This window comes from Caretta caretta, chromosome 4 (assembly GCF_965140235.1).
Source record: "Caretta caretta isolate rCarCar2 chromosome 4, rCarCar1.hap1, whole genome shotgun sequence".
NCBI lineage: Eukaryota > Metazoa > Chordata > Testudines > Cheloniidae > Caretta > Caretta caretta.
Genome location: NC_134209.1, coordinates 54,499,604 through 54,515,704, shown reverse-complemented (window position 1 = coordinate 54,515,704; position 16,101 = coordinate 54,499,604). Strand labels below are relative to the sequence as shown.

The following is a 16,101-nucleotide window of genomic DNA, read 5'->3' as shown; positions in this document are numbered from 1 at the left end:
TTCAGTTCTTTCAGAAGCTGTACAGAAAGGTGCTGTAAACTGCCTAGGAGAATGAACAGACACATCTCCTGTATGTCTCTCCACAATCCATTCCAGACAGCCCTGCCCACTTTGTTAGCTGTGCCAGCCAGCTCTGACACACGGGAGAGTATCAGATATAGGGCTATTTGCACTGATGCAAACCCATTCCTCCCTTGGCAATCTTTCCTTTATTGGAGGCCTACAAGCTGAACCAGGGAGGCAACTAAGCTCATTAAATGTAGCATTTAATCTCAATAATTATTCTTTGATGACAAAGGGGCATCCTGAAATATCTATATTTCATAGGTGATTATCTTTTTTGTGTATCATGCATGTTTTATTTCTCATTATAAAAATTGAAAGTTCAGTATTTTAAACAAAAGAGCACAATATGCACAATGATTTGGGGGAAAACAAATAACTCTTCAGTTTTTATTACAGCATTAACGGGACAATAGTGAACTACTAACTACTAATCCAAATGTTGAGACTTGAATCATTATATGTTATACAAGCAAAATAGATTCTTATCCATTAATTTAGTCAGATGATGAACTCTTCGAAACATCCAAATTGAAAAGTTCCTTAATTTTGTCATAAAGTACCAACACTAACGCACCTCCGGTTCCACGAAGGATATTGGAAAAGGCACCCCGAAAGAAAGCCTTAAGTCCCTCCTGTTTGTATATCTTGAAAAAGCAGTCAATGGTTCCTTTATATTGACGTTCAGCCTCTCCACTCTGCATTCAAATAATAAAAACAAAACATTCATGCAATACAGTGAGGAAAATGTTTATGCTTAGCACACTGCAAATGTGTTTTTTTCTTCCCTCAATAGTAATGAACGTTTAGGTATGATAGTTTGGGAACACCTTTTCCTCAGTTTGCTTCCTGTCAAATGCGAGAACTTGAATTACTAAATACTTCTTTGATGTAATGCTCATTTAGCTAGTTCTCCAAAGCTACATTTAGAAAGGCTGCAATCCTTCTTGTGATGCTTCATTTCAGGTTTAGTTGGCAAGTGGATAGCTTAGGAGTTAAATGAGCTCTCTCCTACCCTAAGGGTGCCTTGAACCACTCTGACACTATCAAAACTTCTGTATCACATCTTTTTTTCTTCCTTTAGTGCCACTGAATTCTTGTATAGCAAGAAGACCTCAGTTCTCTATTAATTAACAGAGGTCATCCAGTGTATATATATTTACACAAAATTCCTTTAAAAGAGTGGTAAGGTTCTGACTCACATAAAAACCCAGAACCACAGGGTGGATGACGAGGAGTGGAATCTCTGCTCCTGTGGCTCAGTCTGTCAAAAGGTGGAGGATTGAGTCAATATATGTTCATCCTCCAACCCTACAAAAATCCCTCTGCACAAACTCAATATGAGCAGGCTCCCATGAGTTTCAACGGGTGAGGGCATGGGTGGTGGAGCCAGAAAACAGCTGATTCAGTATCCCCTGAAAAGCCACAGGGATTTACTGGCCTAAGGGATAGACCCTATAGAGGGACAGTATTGGAAAAGTGTAATCTAAACATGAGTCATGCAGTACAGCTTCTTCTCTTCATAAAGGTGCTGTAACATATGAAAGTGAAGCAAAAAGGAAGACTTGTTAAAGGTTTGCAGAGGCCTCAGTGCCACATTCATTGGGGATAGTTATAAGTGATTACAGCTGAAGGAGAAAGCCTCTGAGCAGTGAAAGATTACATAAATTTGTCCGACTGCTTGTCCACCTGTCAGTAGTGACAAGCATAACTCTCTCTGTATCTTCTCTAAGTGTCGTCATAATGGAAAATCATAGAAGTTTACTGATCAAGAAAGCATACCATGCAGATGTTGTGCTTCTCCATCTGATTGAAATGTTAATATAAGTTGTGGACTGGCTGCTATTGTAGACTTGTATATTGCAATATGCAATATAATAGGTGTAGCAGGAGGCATAATAGAGTTGCAAACACTGTTACCCTATCTGTACAGGATCTGAATCTACTTCAATATATTCAAAGGATACTGGTGGAGGATATTGATGTTGAGGTAAGAATTCTTCTCATTTTTAATAAAACAACTAACTTGCATTGGAAGCAGTAACAGTACCGTCCCCTAGTTACTCCAGGAAGTTGCCTTCAGAGCCAAATTTATTACTGGCTGGAGAAACAGAAAGTATTGTATCAAATGCTTGGCATTAGTGGGGTATTCTGAAGTGCCCGAGCAGGTTAGGTGCCTAACTCCCATTGACTTTTGATGCATCAAAATTTTCTTTGATGCTATGAGAAGAGCAAGTACTTTTTAAACTTTTTGGAACTGCCATCCTCTGTTCTAATACCAGATGGTCAAAGCCTCCCCAAAGATCTAGGGAAGGAGTTCCTGTTTTGTCAGGAGCATATTTAACATTTTTACTTTTTGGTTGAGGATAATTCCTGATAGTGAGGATTTGTTCTCTGAAGCATTCTTAAGAAGTTACTTCAATATCTTAAAATACCTGGGCTCCAAGGAGGAAAGAGAACGAAGTTTACTAGAAAAAATTTAAAACTGTCTCGAATGATAATATATATTTGCCTGGATAATCACAAGTACTTTGAAGGAATCAATCACTACATATCAGGTAAGCTGTCAGTAAGAGGGAGTAGTCAGACTTTTTCTTCAGTTCTTTGGGAGCTGTCTCATTGTCTGCAGCTGATGAGAGATTTTTTTACCTCAGATGAAGAGTGCGATAAAGTCATGTAATAGTGACATACCAGATTCTTTTAATCCAACATGATTTTCAAAAAAGAATAGCAAAATATATTGCTTACTTGCATCATCATACGCCTTCTGACAGTGTCAAAGGGATAAGACAGTATCCCAGAGAATGTAGTCACCGCTTGGGCAATGAGAAAGGACAATACGAATGGTGTTTGTTTTGGATTTGGCAATAGCCCCTATAAAGAAAGAGAAAACCAACAGATGACCATGTAATTTCTGATCATCTAAAGTTAATGTCAAAATCAGTAGGTGTAAAGTGTCATTTTCCTAGATTTCTTTTGTAATTACTGGAGAAAGATTATTTGAAATTTTATACATCCTTTGTAAATAAAAAATTAAATATAGTTTTGAGTATTTAAAATTAAAGACAAAGAAAAAAATTAACATTTTTATTAATTCCTGATGAATACTTAAAATATCTTATAAGCATGTGCTTTTATCCACAAGAGTTACCTTAATGGTGTCATAACATCCAAAATAGGAAGCTCGGTACACAATGATTCCCTGTACTGAAACACCAAACCCCTGGTACAGGCCGACAAGTCCGTCTGACTTTGCAATTTTAACAATACAGTCACCAAGGCCCTTGAACTGTCGCTCAGCAAGACCTAATATAAAATAAGTTTTCTATTAAACAACATGCATATTTGTGTCTTTGTCAGAACTGCTTTAAAAGAATAAAATTTTGCATCATTTTGGGCCAAAAGACATTGCTAGACAGGAGAATCCATTAAATTTCTCTTTCACACAGTAGAAAAACAGAGTGCTGACAGGGGAAGGAAAAAGTACTCCTCCTCTGCCGATATGCATCACTGTCCAGAAAATGGTACAATAATATCTTCAAATTATCCAAACTTCCCAATCATTAATTAAAGTTAGCTGATTCTAACTGTTTCTTCCACAAATTCAACATTTGATCAGGGCACACAGGAGAATGAAACACAGACCCAGGGATGGATTTAAAGCAGCAAGCAACAACTTTATTAACTTTTAAATTTAATGGGAAGAGGGCTATCCATCCTCTCCAAAAAAATCAGACATTGACTAGTGTACTGTGCAGTGTTAAATGGTCTTCATGCCAAATATCCAGTATTCAAGGTTGGCCCCTTTCAAGCTAACCCTTGGATTCAGCCCACTCTGAATCCTCTTGCCCTTTCCCTGCAAAGGGGAATGAGGGTGTACCTGCAGGGTACCTCTCTTTGCAAAAACTTAAGGCTTCCTATTCTCCCTCCAGGCTAAAAGGGCCCAACAGTTATCTCCTGATAGTCATATTTATCCTCAGAGCTTATCCCTTTCAGCCTTTAGCCTGCACTGGGTTATTGGATGTAGGTGGTGACAAAATGACAAACTCCGCTTTTTAATTCCTTCCTTCCTCCTAAAACCAGGCTCCCAGAATTCTGTAGGGAAGGTGAAAAACCCACCAGACAGGCCCACCATTCTCTCCTTAAGGAGGAAATTCCTTCCTGATCCCCAAAAACTCTCAATCTGGTCAGACCAACAGCTTCCTGATAACATACCTCAACTATGGGCAGGGAGGGCACAGCAGCAATCGGGGCAAGATGGCTGCTGCATGCCCAAGAACCCAGCACGGGGATGGGAGGGAGGGGCGGGGGGCACAAAAACCCAGGTTCCTGTGTCCTCCACAGCTTGGTCAATGGACAACAGAGAAACGTCTTTTCCTCTTATGTCCCCCAGGCCAGACACAATTTCCATATATGTTATGAGCAGGGAGGGCCCCCTAGAGTGGCTGAGCCTGCTCTCTCTTTCTCTGGACGCCAGTACTTGCCTATTCCATGATGATACAATCAAACATTCCTCCCATTCACCCCACTGAGACATGGAGAGGCATTTTCAGCAAGTATAGAAACATGAAGCTATTTTACGATATAATATGCCTAGGCCCTTCTTTAACATAACTCTATTGTGTTTGTCAATCATTTTCCAGCCTTCAGGATACTGAATCCTCAGACAATTAAAAATAGCAGTTTGGACATTACTGATGTTTATTCTTAGAAATCTTGTTCTTTTTCCAGCTTAAATGGGAGCTGCAACCATTTAGCTCTCCACCAAACTGTAACATTTCACACAGGCTGTCTACGCTGCCTTGCAGTTTGGACTCTATGGGGGTGTGAATAGCAGTGAACTCCCCCCTGTGGATGTGGCAGGTGTGAATTAAAAGATTCCTTGTTCACATTAAGGTAATACTCTTTAATGAGAATGAGGAACCTTTTAGTTCTCGCCCACAGAGTCCACACGGAGGAGTTACAACTGTGCAGCACTTTTGGTGCGCACTGCTACTCACACTCCTGTAGTCATAACTGTGGAGCTTGGTAGACAAGCACATGGTCAGAACACCACTGCAGTCAATGGAGTGATGCTGATTTACATAAATTGTGAATCTGACCCTCTGATTCTAAGGGAACATTCTTGGCATTCTGTTGACCGTAGCCACATTACTGAAGAAAAGTAGCAATTTGGGACATAGTGATATGGCACCCCAGTGTCAGTTGTCCACTTTTCTTCTGGAGAATAAAATCTAAAGGGGTATGTGAGTATACATCAGAGCAGAACTTAAACATCTTTAATTTAGTCTTTTGAGAGACTTCTAAGACACATATCTAGGGACACATGCTACCCTTAATATATGTACAAAATTCCCATTGATATTCTTTGTGTGGACCAGAGGTGCCCTGTGAAGTCTATGCCATTAGAGTTATAGGATTACAAAAATAAGATCCTACAATTGTTGACATTTATATCTGGCAAAATCCAGTGGAGTAGCTTAATGTGAATGTGAAAAATTAAGCAATATATAAAGGCAAAACTGTTGAAATTTAAGAATTATGCTCTGTAGTTGTCTCCAAAGATTTCCCTCTCCACACACTTTCTCTCCCTCATTTTCAATAAAGACCATACTACCCTTAAATATATTTTTATGACTTTTTAACTGTTTGGGGCATTTTTCTAAGTAATGCAAAAAACTGTAATGCACACAGCTGAATAATGATTTGGTTGTAATATACGGATATATATAAATAATCTGAAACGCATCTAGGGAAGAATTAGAAGGGTAATTTAAGAGAATTCACTACCTTTCCCAATGTCAGCAGCTAATCGAGTTCGTGCAAAGTCTAGTGGATATACTACACACAAAGATGTTGCTCCAGCCGCTCCACCAGAAGCTAGGTTTGCAAAAAACCATTTCCAGAACTGAAATACAAAAATTACTGCATACAGTTATGAAAATATAGAATTAGAACCCCAGCATAGTGATCTCCCCTATGGCTATTTAAAGAATTAATGAAAATTATTAGGGCTGTCTGTGATGTTGCACTCCATATGAAAATGGAAGCTTTATGAAAATATGCTTGTAATGTGAATATAATGTAACTGGAATATACTTTATGCAAAAGGTCTCTTGTAAGGTATCATTACAAATCTTATAATCTACTGAGTGTGTTCATCCTGTTTGTATGAATGTATCATTCTTGTATCTAAAACTAGAAATAAGAAGTGTTACTCTGAAGTCCTATTGTAATTATGCAAAGTGTGGGCCATTAATAGTGGTTTAGAATCTTGATGGCTCCCATTAACCAGGACAATTGGTTGTAAATGGCTCTGTTTACTTGTAAGCCTTCCTGTGTTCATGTGAGTCAGGCCAGAAAGAATGGAGGCTTAGGATCTCACAGGACATGTGACTGTGTCACCAGGTACTGGAATCCATCTCAAACCTGGTGCTTTTCCATTTAGAAGGAGGGGTGGGGACCCAGAGACAAAAGATTCCCGCCTTGTGTCAAAGCTATAAAAGGGGTTGGAACAGAACAAAGGGGGCTGCCTGTCATGAGAAATCCCCTAGTTACCACCTGAGCTGATACAAGGACTGTACCAGGGGAAAGGATTGGGCCCAGACTAAGAAGGAGTCTAGTCTGTGAAAGAAGCTTACTGGAACATCTCTGAGGGTGAGATTTACCTGTATTCAGTTTCTTAAATCTATTAGGCTTAGACTTACGTGCTTTGTTTTATTTTGCTTGGTAACTTACTTTGTCATGGATTGAGAACTGGTTAAAAGACAGGGAACAAAGGGTAGGAATAAATGGTAAATTTTCAGAATGGAGAGGGGTAACTAGTGGTGTTCCCCAAGGGTCAGTCCTAGGACCAGTCCTATTCAACTTATTCATAAATGATCTGGAGAAAGGGGTAAACAGTGAGGTGGCAAATTTTGTAGATGATAGTAAACTGCTCAAGATAGTCAAGACCAAAGCAGACTGTGAAGAACTTCAAAAAGATCTCACAAAACTCACTGATTGGGCAACAAAATGGAAAATTAAATTTAATGTGGATAAATGTAAAGTAATGCACACTGGAAAAAATAACCCCAACTATACATACAATATGATGGGGGCTAATTTAGCTACAACTAATCAGGAGAAAGATGTTGGAGTCATCGTGGATAGGTCTCTGAAGATGTCCATGCAATGTGCAGCGGCAGTCAAAAAAGCAAACGGGATGTTAGGAATCATTAAAAAAAGGATAGAGAAAAAGATGGGGAATATCTTATTGCCCTTATATAAATCCATGGTACGCCCACATCTTGAATACTGCGTACAGATGTGGTCCCCTCATCTCAAAAAAGATATAATGGCATTGGAAAAGGTTTAGACAAGGGCAACTAAAAGGATTAGGGGTTTGGAATGGGTCCCATATGAGGAGAGATTAAAGAGGCTAGGTCTTTTCAGCTTGGAAAAGAGGAGACTAAAGGGGTATATGATAGAGGTATATAAAATCAGGAATGGTGTGGATAAAGTGAATAAGGAAAAGTTATTTACTTGTTCCCATAATATAAGAACTAGGGGGCCACCAAATGAAATTAATGGGTAGCAAGCAGGTTTAAAACAACTAAAAGGAAGTTCTTCTTCACTCGGCACACAGTCAACCTGTGGAACTCCTTGCCTGAGGAGGTTGTGAAGGCTAGGACTATAACAGGGTTTAAAAGAGAACTGGATAAATTCATGGAGGTTAAGTCCATTAATGGCTATTAGCCAGGATGGGCAAGGAATGGTATCCCTAGCCTCTGTTTGTCAGAGGGTGGACATGGATGACAGGAGAAAGATCATTTGATCATTACCTGTTAGGTTCACTCCCTCTGAGGCACCTGGCATTGGCCACTGTTGGTAGACAGGATACTGGGCTGGATGGACCTTTGGTCTGACCCAGTATGGCCATTCTTATGTTCTGTCTGTTATTACTTGAAACCACTTAAATCTTACTTTTTATACTTAATAAAATCACTTTTGTTTATTAATTAACCCAGAGTAAGTGATTAATACCTGGGGGAGCAAACAGCTGTGCATATCTCTATATCAGTGTTGTAGAGGGCAGACAACTCATGAGTTTACCCTGTATAAGCTTTATATGGCATAAAACAGATTTATTTGGGGTTTGGATCCCATTGAGAACTGGGTGTCTGGGTGGTGAAGATAGGTAACCCGCTGAGTGGTTTTTGGTTAAAGTTTTTAGCTTTGGGGGCGTGGGCCAAACCTGGGTCTGTGTTGCAGCAGGCTAGTATGCCTGGCTCAACAAGGCAGGGTTCTGGAGTCCCAAGCTGGCAGGGAAAACGGGCTCAGAGGCAATTCCAGAACGTCAGGTGACAGTCCCAAGGGCATCTCTGTGACCAAACCCAGTTAATGAAAATTATTAGGGCTGTCAATTAATCACAGTTAACTCATGCGATTAACTCAAAAAAATTAATCACAATTAAAAAAATTAACCATGATTAATCACACTTATAACAATAGAATACCAATTGAAATTTATTAAATATTTTTGGATGTTTTTCTACATTTTCAATATTGATTTCAATTACAACACAGAATACAAAGTGCACAGTGCTCACTTTATATTATGATATTTGATTACAAATATATGCACTGTAAAAATGATAAACAAAAGAAATAGTATTTTTTCAATTCACCTCATATAAGTACTGAAGTGCAATCTCTTTATCGTGAAAGTGTAACTTACAAATGCAGATCTTTTTTGGTTACATAACTGTTCTCAAAAACAAAACGGTGTAAAACTTTAGAGCCTACAAGTCCACTCAGTCCTACTTCTTATTCTGCCAATCGCTAAGACAAACAAGTTTGTTTACACTGACGAGAGATACTGCTGCCTCTTCTTATTTACCATGTCACCTGAAAGTGAAAACAGGCATTCACATGGCACTTTTTTGCAGCTGGCGTTGCAAGGTATTTACATGCCAGATATGCCAAACCTTCCATGCTTCGGCCACCATTCCAGAGGACATGCTTCCATGCTGATGATACTCGTTAAAAAATAACGCGTCAATTAAATTTGTGACACTACCTCTTGGGGGGAGAATTGTATGTCTCCTGCTCTGTTTTACCTGAATTCTGCATATATTTCATGTTATAGCAGTCTCGGATGATGACCCAGCACATGTTGTTTGATTTAAGAACACTTTCACAGCAGATTTGACAAAACGCAAAGAAGGTACTGATGTGAGGTTTCTAAAAATAGTTACAGCACCTGACCCAAGGTTTAAAAATCTGAAGTCCCGTCCAAAATCTGAGAGGGATGAGGTGTGGAGAATGCTTTTAGAAGTTTTAAAAGAGCAACGCTCTGATGGGAAACTACAGAACCCAAACCACCAAAAAAGAAAATGAACCTTCTGCTGGTGGCATCTGACTCAGATGATGAAAATGAAAATGCGTCAGTCCGCACTGATTTGGATCATTATCAAATAGAACCCATCATTAGCATGGAAGCCCTAAAAATTATCTAAAGAATCAGATAATGTTACAAATTAACATATAATAAATGTTCATGCAAGGCTCAGAGAGTATATGTAGTAGTATTTCATCCGTATCAATTTGACAAGATTCCATTTCTGTCCTCCCATTCACTACAAAATATTTATCAGGTCTTCCCATGATTTATTTTTAAATTTTGAAGAGCTTTTGTAATTCTCAAGAGCAAGCAAAAAAACACTTTATAATATATTAGAATACGGTTCTGGTCAATGATTCTCCAAACCCACATTACTGCTGGCCTGATGAGACTTTCTGATGACGGTACAACTGTGCACCAACTCCACTGGTGCTCAGTTGGTACCACAACAGAAAAAAGTCCCTATATCTCATGGGCCAAATTGAAGTCAATGGACTTACATCAATTTGGTTCAGAAAGTTTAAGAGGTGCAAGGAAAAAACTAACAGGCGGGGAACAGATTAAAACATTTTGCGTCAGATTGGTGAAAACTGGCTTAATTCCATTGATTTCTATGGAGCTACAGCTAACGATCTAGCACTTTAATTCCCACAACTTCTTTTATTGCTTTCAATATATATATACATATTTTAACAGGTTTTAGCTCGCAAGGGAACTATAGCTTGTAGTTCCTCTTTAGGTTTTCCCACAACACAAAACATATACAAGGGCATCCCAATGGACTGAGCTTCAAAAAAAGAACACACTGATTGTTTAAAAATGTGCTAATTTTTAGAGAACTGAATCCTGAGCATTGTTTCATTTATAGAAATGTTTGTAAAATTTGAGTCCCAAAAACATGAAAATGCATCCCAGCTGGGTACATTTTTATGAGAAGGAAAAGAGATTTAAAGAATTGTGAATTCAATATAATTTACACCAAGCATAGCTCAGATTTTTTCCATTGTAAAAAGGTGAACTTGCAAACTGAAATTTCTTATATATTTATTCATTTTGAACAAAAGGGACCAGATTAAGAATTACCATGCAATACAAAGAGATGAATCAGAGAATAGTGCATGTCCAGAGTTCTTTCAGGTCAGTACCAACAGGAAAGCCTGAAGCTGGAATTGTTGCTGGCACTGAAGAAAAAGCTGCCAGGAAGAGAAGCAGAGAACACCATATTTTTTTGAAATTACAGAAACCCACTACAGAAATCCTAAAAAGATAATGTAAGACAGATACAGATAAAAGGGATGTTTGAGCTATTTTTTTCACATGAAACAAATTAGATAACTAATTTCCTGTCAAACATTTAGATTTAATCAAATCAGCATTTTCCATTGGAAAATTTTCAATCCACTCTAGGCCATACCAAAACAGGTTTACTTATTAAAGTGATCAAATCTGCTAGAGCACATTCACCTGTTTGTCTTTATCCACTCCAGATATGAAAATCTGTTTGTATTTGTCTTTAAAAGCAAAGTTTAGAGCCTGTGTTGGAAAATATCGGATAACATTTGCCAAATTGCCACGCCAGAAGCTCAAAAATCCTGTAGGAGAAAACAGATTATTAAATTACATTTACAAAGTTTGTATTATATCACCCTGAATAGATATTACATTACTGTTGTTTCTAGTTTATGATGAGTTGTAAAAGTGGCCAAAAAAATTCCGATGGCACTGGAAATCTGATTTTTTTTCTAACATTAACCAACAGATGTCTGTTTTAGTAGGCAACAATGAGAAATCTCAACTCTTGAGACCATAAGAGAAATGACAGTAATGCTCAGAAATGCTGAAGGTTCCTAACTTCCTTACCTCATAAATAAAATTTGGGATACATATTTTTAATGTATTTAAAAAAAATCTCATAACTCTTTACTGGGATATACATACCAATCATGTTCTTTATCTCATTTAAGTGTGGCTGCATGTGTATTTTAATCACCACAGAAGGAGCTCAGGCTCCATGTACATGGAATGGTGAAATGTTTATGAAACATAGTGGGAACTCAGCATGTACCTTTTATCATTAGATTCCTGAAAACATTAAAAAAATGATCCCTTTGGACAATATAATTAAGTTGTTAAGGAGACAGGCAAGTGTGTCAACTTACAGCACTACCAAGGTGCAAATCCTGTCTGGATGTGTGTAATTCTATTTGACATGTGGAGAAGTTTGCACGCAGTCCATTTGCACAACGAGTGCCTCTAACCAATGCTGTTAGTTTTCTCAGGGCAATGCTGCCAAAATGACCCCCACAATACCAAGATAGTGTCCAGCAGAATGAAGCTTAACGCTTTCCAGGAGGGATGGGGGAGGAGCGGGGAGCTGCGTGCTCAGGAGAGGAGGCGGAGAAGAGGCGGGGCAGGGGTGGGGATTTGGGGAAGGGGTTGGAATAGGGGCAGCTAGGGGACAGAGTTGGGGTGGGGACTTTGGGGAAGGGGTTGGAATGGGGGCAGGGGAAGGGGTGGAAAGAGGCTGGATGAGGTGGGGCCTCATGGAAGGGGTGGAGTGGGGGCGGGGCCGGGGGCAGCAGGGGCAGGTGGTGTCAGCGATGTGGCCCTCGGGCCAACGTACTAGTGCTCATGTGGCCCTCCTGGTGATTTGAGTTTGAGATCCCTGTTTTAAGTTTCTAACCTTCCAACGGTGAACTAAATGTCATTATTGTCTTGCTGGCAATCTGGATTACTCCTGACTGTTGCAGTTCCACAAAAAACTTTAGGGTGGAATGGGACAAGCCATCACAGTATTGCCAGCTTCAAGCATTCAAAAATCATGAGTCAAGACTCAAAATTTCATGAGATTGGCTTAAAAATCATGAGAATTTAAAAAATAGTAAGTTTGGGATTCTTTTTATTAGCCTTTTCAAGTCTTTAGATTTCATGCTTTTGTGCTTCTCTCTCCAACGAGCAGGGTCAGGGACTTCCTTTTCAAATGAAAGTTGAGACTCACATAATTACATGACTCCAGGAGACACGGTTTCAAGAAAAAAAACAACAACAACATGAGAGTTGATGATCAGTTGGTCTCAAAATGAAGTCAAAGGGACTACATACATATTTAAAAGTTAATCGTGTTCTTAAGTATTTTGTTGGACTGGAGCAAGAGTGCTCAGCACAGAAATGAGCCATAAAATTGAAAGCAATATGGATATAGGGACTGACAAATTTATCAGAGATCTGCCTGCTAGAATCTGCTCGGAAATATGAGGAGGTTGTGAGAAGGCCACTAACAAGAATCAGGTAAAACCTTCAGTGCTTTAGCTGTTGCTCCTGGCTTTCTTAATCACCAGCTGAACAGTGAAACTGAGGCTACGTTTACAGTGCGCAATTTACAACAGCATGGTTGTGCCCCTCCAGGTCTCCTGGCAACAAAAAAATCCTACCCCCAATGAAGGGTGGTAGTTCGTCGATGGGACAGCAGCTCCCACAGCCAAAACGCTGTCCACTCCGGTGCTCTTTGTCATTAAAAATGTTCTCATTCAGGGGTGTGTATTTTTCACACCCCTGAATGACAAAAGTTTTAACGACGAAAGTGCAGTGTAGACAAAGTCTGACATGCATCAATTCAGACTTGCCTCACTCATCTAGGTTGGTTTGGGATGGGTATGAAAGTCCATTCACAAAGGGGAACCCTCAAAGCTTTAGGCTTCCCAAATCCCTTTTTTTAAACGTTGTTTTTATGGGTATTAAGATTAGCATGCCAAATAGTTGCAACTATTGATAAGGGAAGAATATTAAAAATACCACCCAAACCTAAGATGTCTTATGCAACCCATATTTACGAACACACACTTTTGCTATCACACCATGTAAAGATGTGTCTGTAGATTAAATGAAGTGTCACTTCTGATTTTTTTATTACTTTTTTGATTTATAAAATACACTCAATTAAAATTGCTGAGCGTATGTACCTAATGTTATTGAAACACAACAGTGTTTCCTCAGAAAAATACAACAGCAGTGATCAATTGAAAAAGAAGAGTCAGTTAGGGAATCCTCAACTTCATTCCAGCAAGAAAAACAAAAGTTAGGGTAGGACACGGTGGACTGAGGCCTGGTGGACAAGGAAGTGGGAGGGGGCGGCAACAAAATGGGGGTGGGTTTGGTGAAGAAGTGCTTGGAGTGGGGGGATTGGTGGTGAAGTGGGTGAGGCGGACCCTGGAGCAGCAGGGAAGGACTGTCAGTGCTCTCTTCTTACCTTGTATTGTGGCTGCTGCCTGCTCCGCTCCTGCTAGCTGCAAGCCAGCAGGGGAGCAGAGGGAGAGAAGGCAGCCTGCACACCAGGCGTCACATCATCATCTAGTGACAGGAGGCTGAGCTACAAGGGAAACCCTGCCAAATGTCTTCAACTATGCTGGATGCATGAAATGCCAGTAATAGCAAGATATGAGTGATAAAAGCAGGAGTGTAATGCGAGATGCATGACTCCTGCAAACCCTAGAATTGGAGGAGGGTGTGGATCGAACAAGATTGGGTGTGAGGAATCTAGACAGTGCTCCATGTAGAATCACACAAAGTAGAGCACTATGGGGGCAGAGGGGTGTACATACCCTGCTCATTGGGGAGGCGCACAAAACGGGGGGGGGGGAAGGGTTGCTGGGGGTCCATACCCAGCTCCTTGGGGATGCGCATGAAGCAGGGGGCAGGGATTGCTGGGGGTCCATACCCCGCTCCTTGGGGATGCGCACGAAGCAGGGGGCACGGGTTGCTGGGGGTCCATACCCCGCTCCTTGGGGATGCTCACGAAGCAGGGGGCAGGGGTTGCTGGGGGTCCATACCCTGCTCCTTGGGGATGCGCACGAAGCAGGGGGCAGGGGTTGCTGGGGGTCCATACCCTGCTCCTTGGGGATGCGCACGAAGCAGTCTATCATGCCCTTGTACTGCTGGTCAGCGCGGATCTGCTTGGATGAGGCCTGCACCTGCAGCAGCAGCTTCACCCGCTCGATGGGCGCAACCGTGGTCTTGGAGACTGCGGCCGCGATGCCCCCAGCCATCAGGTCTGCCACGAAGGAGATGGGGTCAAAGAGCTGCTGGTTCTCCGAGGCCTGCATGGTGCAGAGAGGAGGGGGCAGCAGCACTGGCTGGGATGGGGCAGGAGCTCCAGACAGCAGGCTCCTCTCAGCAGGCCAAGGCCAACTGCCACAGCTCAGAACCCACCCCTGCAGGTCACATGAGCTAACCACACGGCAGCCAAGGGCTAGAGGCACAAAGGGAGGAGCCACGGAGAGGGGCTGGAGCTAGGTGACTGGGCCTGAGACCTGGAGCCTGGAAGTGAGGAATTGGAGCTGGGTTGGCCGCAGGCTGGACTAGGCAACAAGGACTGACTAAGGAACCAGGGTTGGGGAGCTCCTGAAATCATCATAGTCGTGCCGGGAAAACCTTTTCCTGCCCAGCAGAGAAAGCTTCAACCAATGATCAAAGGTTCCCTGGACAGCACAATGCTTCTCATGTGAAGCTGCAGGAGCCAGGCATCATGTTAACTCGGAGATTTACAAAGATCAAGCACCCAAGGAACCTTAATTCTACTCCTGAATTCGTGTTCCTGTTTTAGTGCCTGATCCAATTCCCTTTAAAATCAATGACTTTGACTTTACACTGCAGCAGTGTTTTTGTGGGGCACTCTGGAGCCTGCTGTGATAGTACAGTGACCTCACCAGTACCTAGATTAATAGAAAAACTCAGAAATAGATAGAGTGTAGGGAATTTGTCACCATTTTAAAAAGTTCTTAAATGCAGCAGAAGTGGAATGTGAAGCAGATTAAAGGGCAATTTGGGTGCCTATCTAGGTGCTCAAGTGGAAGTTGAACACACAGGAATTTTCAAAGCTGGTGTTTGTCTGCATCCATGTTGCCTGAGCAGAAGGGGCCAGATTTTTAAAGGTCCCTAAAGGTGCTGCTTTTGAAAACCCCATTAGGCACCTGTGTGCATTTTTAGGCACCTACATACCTTTTACAAATCTAGCCCCTTGTGCTCAGTGGGCGTTTCAGAAGCACCCATGCAAATTTCCTGGATGCTCTGAGCTGAGGAGCAATGCCAATTAAATGCGTTTTAGCATAGGTAAAATAGCACTTTTATATGCTAATTAGATGTAGGTGCCCCGTAGTGAAAGGTGTAAAAGCAGGATATTTTCGGACACTATTGGGAGGTGAGCAAAGTCACCCTGTGAATATCAAGCATAATAATAATAATAATAATAATAATTGGCTGCTGTTGGAGCCAGGGTACTAGACAAGCTGGTCAGAATCCACAATGTTTGTATCACATGCTATTCTGAAAACTCAAGATCACTTTCTTAATGATCCCTAGCTTTTAGGCTTTTCAGATGTGATATTGTCACTATACCCACATGAAACAATAGTCCTTTTGTAGTGTTATAATTTTGCTCCTGAAAGGGCACCTATTTGTAAGGTACTTTCCTTGTGTTTCAAATGATAATTGGTTGGCTGCATTTTCATTGCAAGTCTCTGAATATAAGGGGCAGTTTGGGAGGCTTTATATAATTCCTGACGTGTATGATCAATTTCTATTTTGCTATCAGTTGGTTATAACTATGAAACTTCTTAGGCTTATGTGTACTATCATCATTTGCACAGCTTGTGTAATAG

The 16,101-nt window shown here is 40.8% G+C and overlaps 1 protein-coding gene across 1 annotated transcript; it reads right to left on the bottom strand.

Annotated features, from left to right (window-relative positions):
- Positions 1-423: 423 nt before the first annotated feature.
- SLC25A31 (solute carrier family 25 member 31) lies at positions 424-14,547 on the bottom strand. Its single transcript, XM_048847296.2, has 6 exons — positions 14,331-14,547; positions 10,913-11,040; positions 5,854-5,971; positions 3,215-3,369; positions 2,812-2,937; positions 424-761 (listed from the first exon to the last, which is right to left on the bottom strand). The coding sequence occupies exons 1-6, from the start codon at positions 14,545-14,547 to the stop codon at positions 561-563; spliced, it is 945 nt and encodes a 314-aa protein (XP_048703253.1). The 3' UTR covers positions 424-560.
- Positions 14,548-16,101: the final 1,554 nt, after the last annotated feature.

Bases quoted from the DNA above. Each gene is read 5' to 3' on its own strand.
- SLC25A31 (XM_048847296.2), bottom strand. From the start codon at position 14,547: ATGCAGGCCTCGGAGAACCAGCAGCTCTTTGACCCCATCTCCTTCGTG. The intron at 5,972-10,912 runs GTGAATGTGCTC...TTTGTATTTCAG, and splicing joins GAGTGGATAAAGACAAACAG to TTCTGGAAATGGTTTTTTGC. The intron at 762-2,811 runs GTAAGCAATATA...ATTTGAATGCAG, and splicing joins GAAGGCGTATGATGATGCAA to AGTGGAGAGGCTGAACGTCA.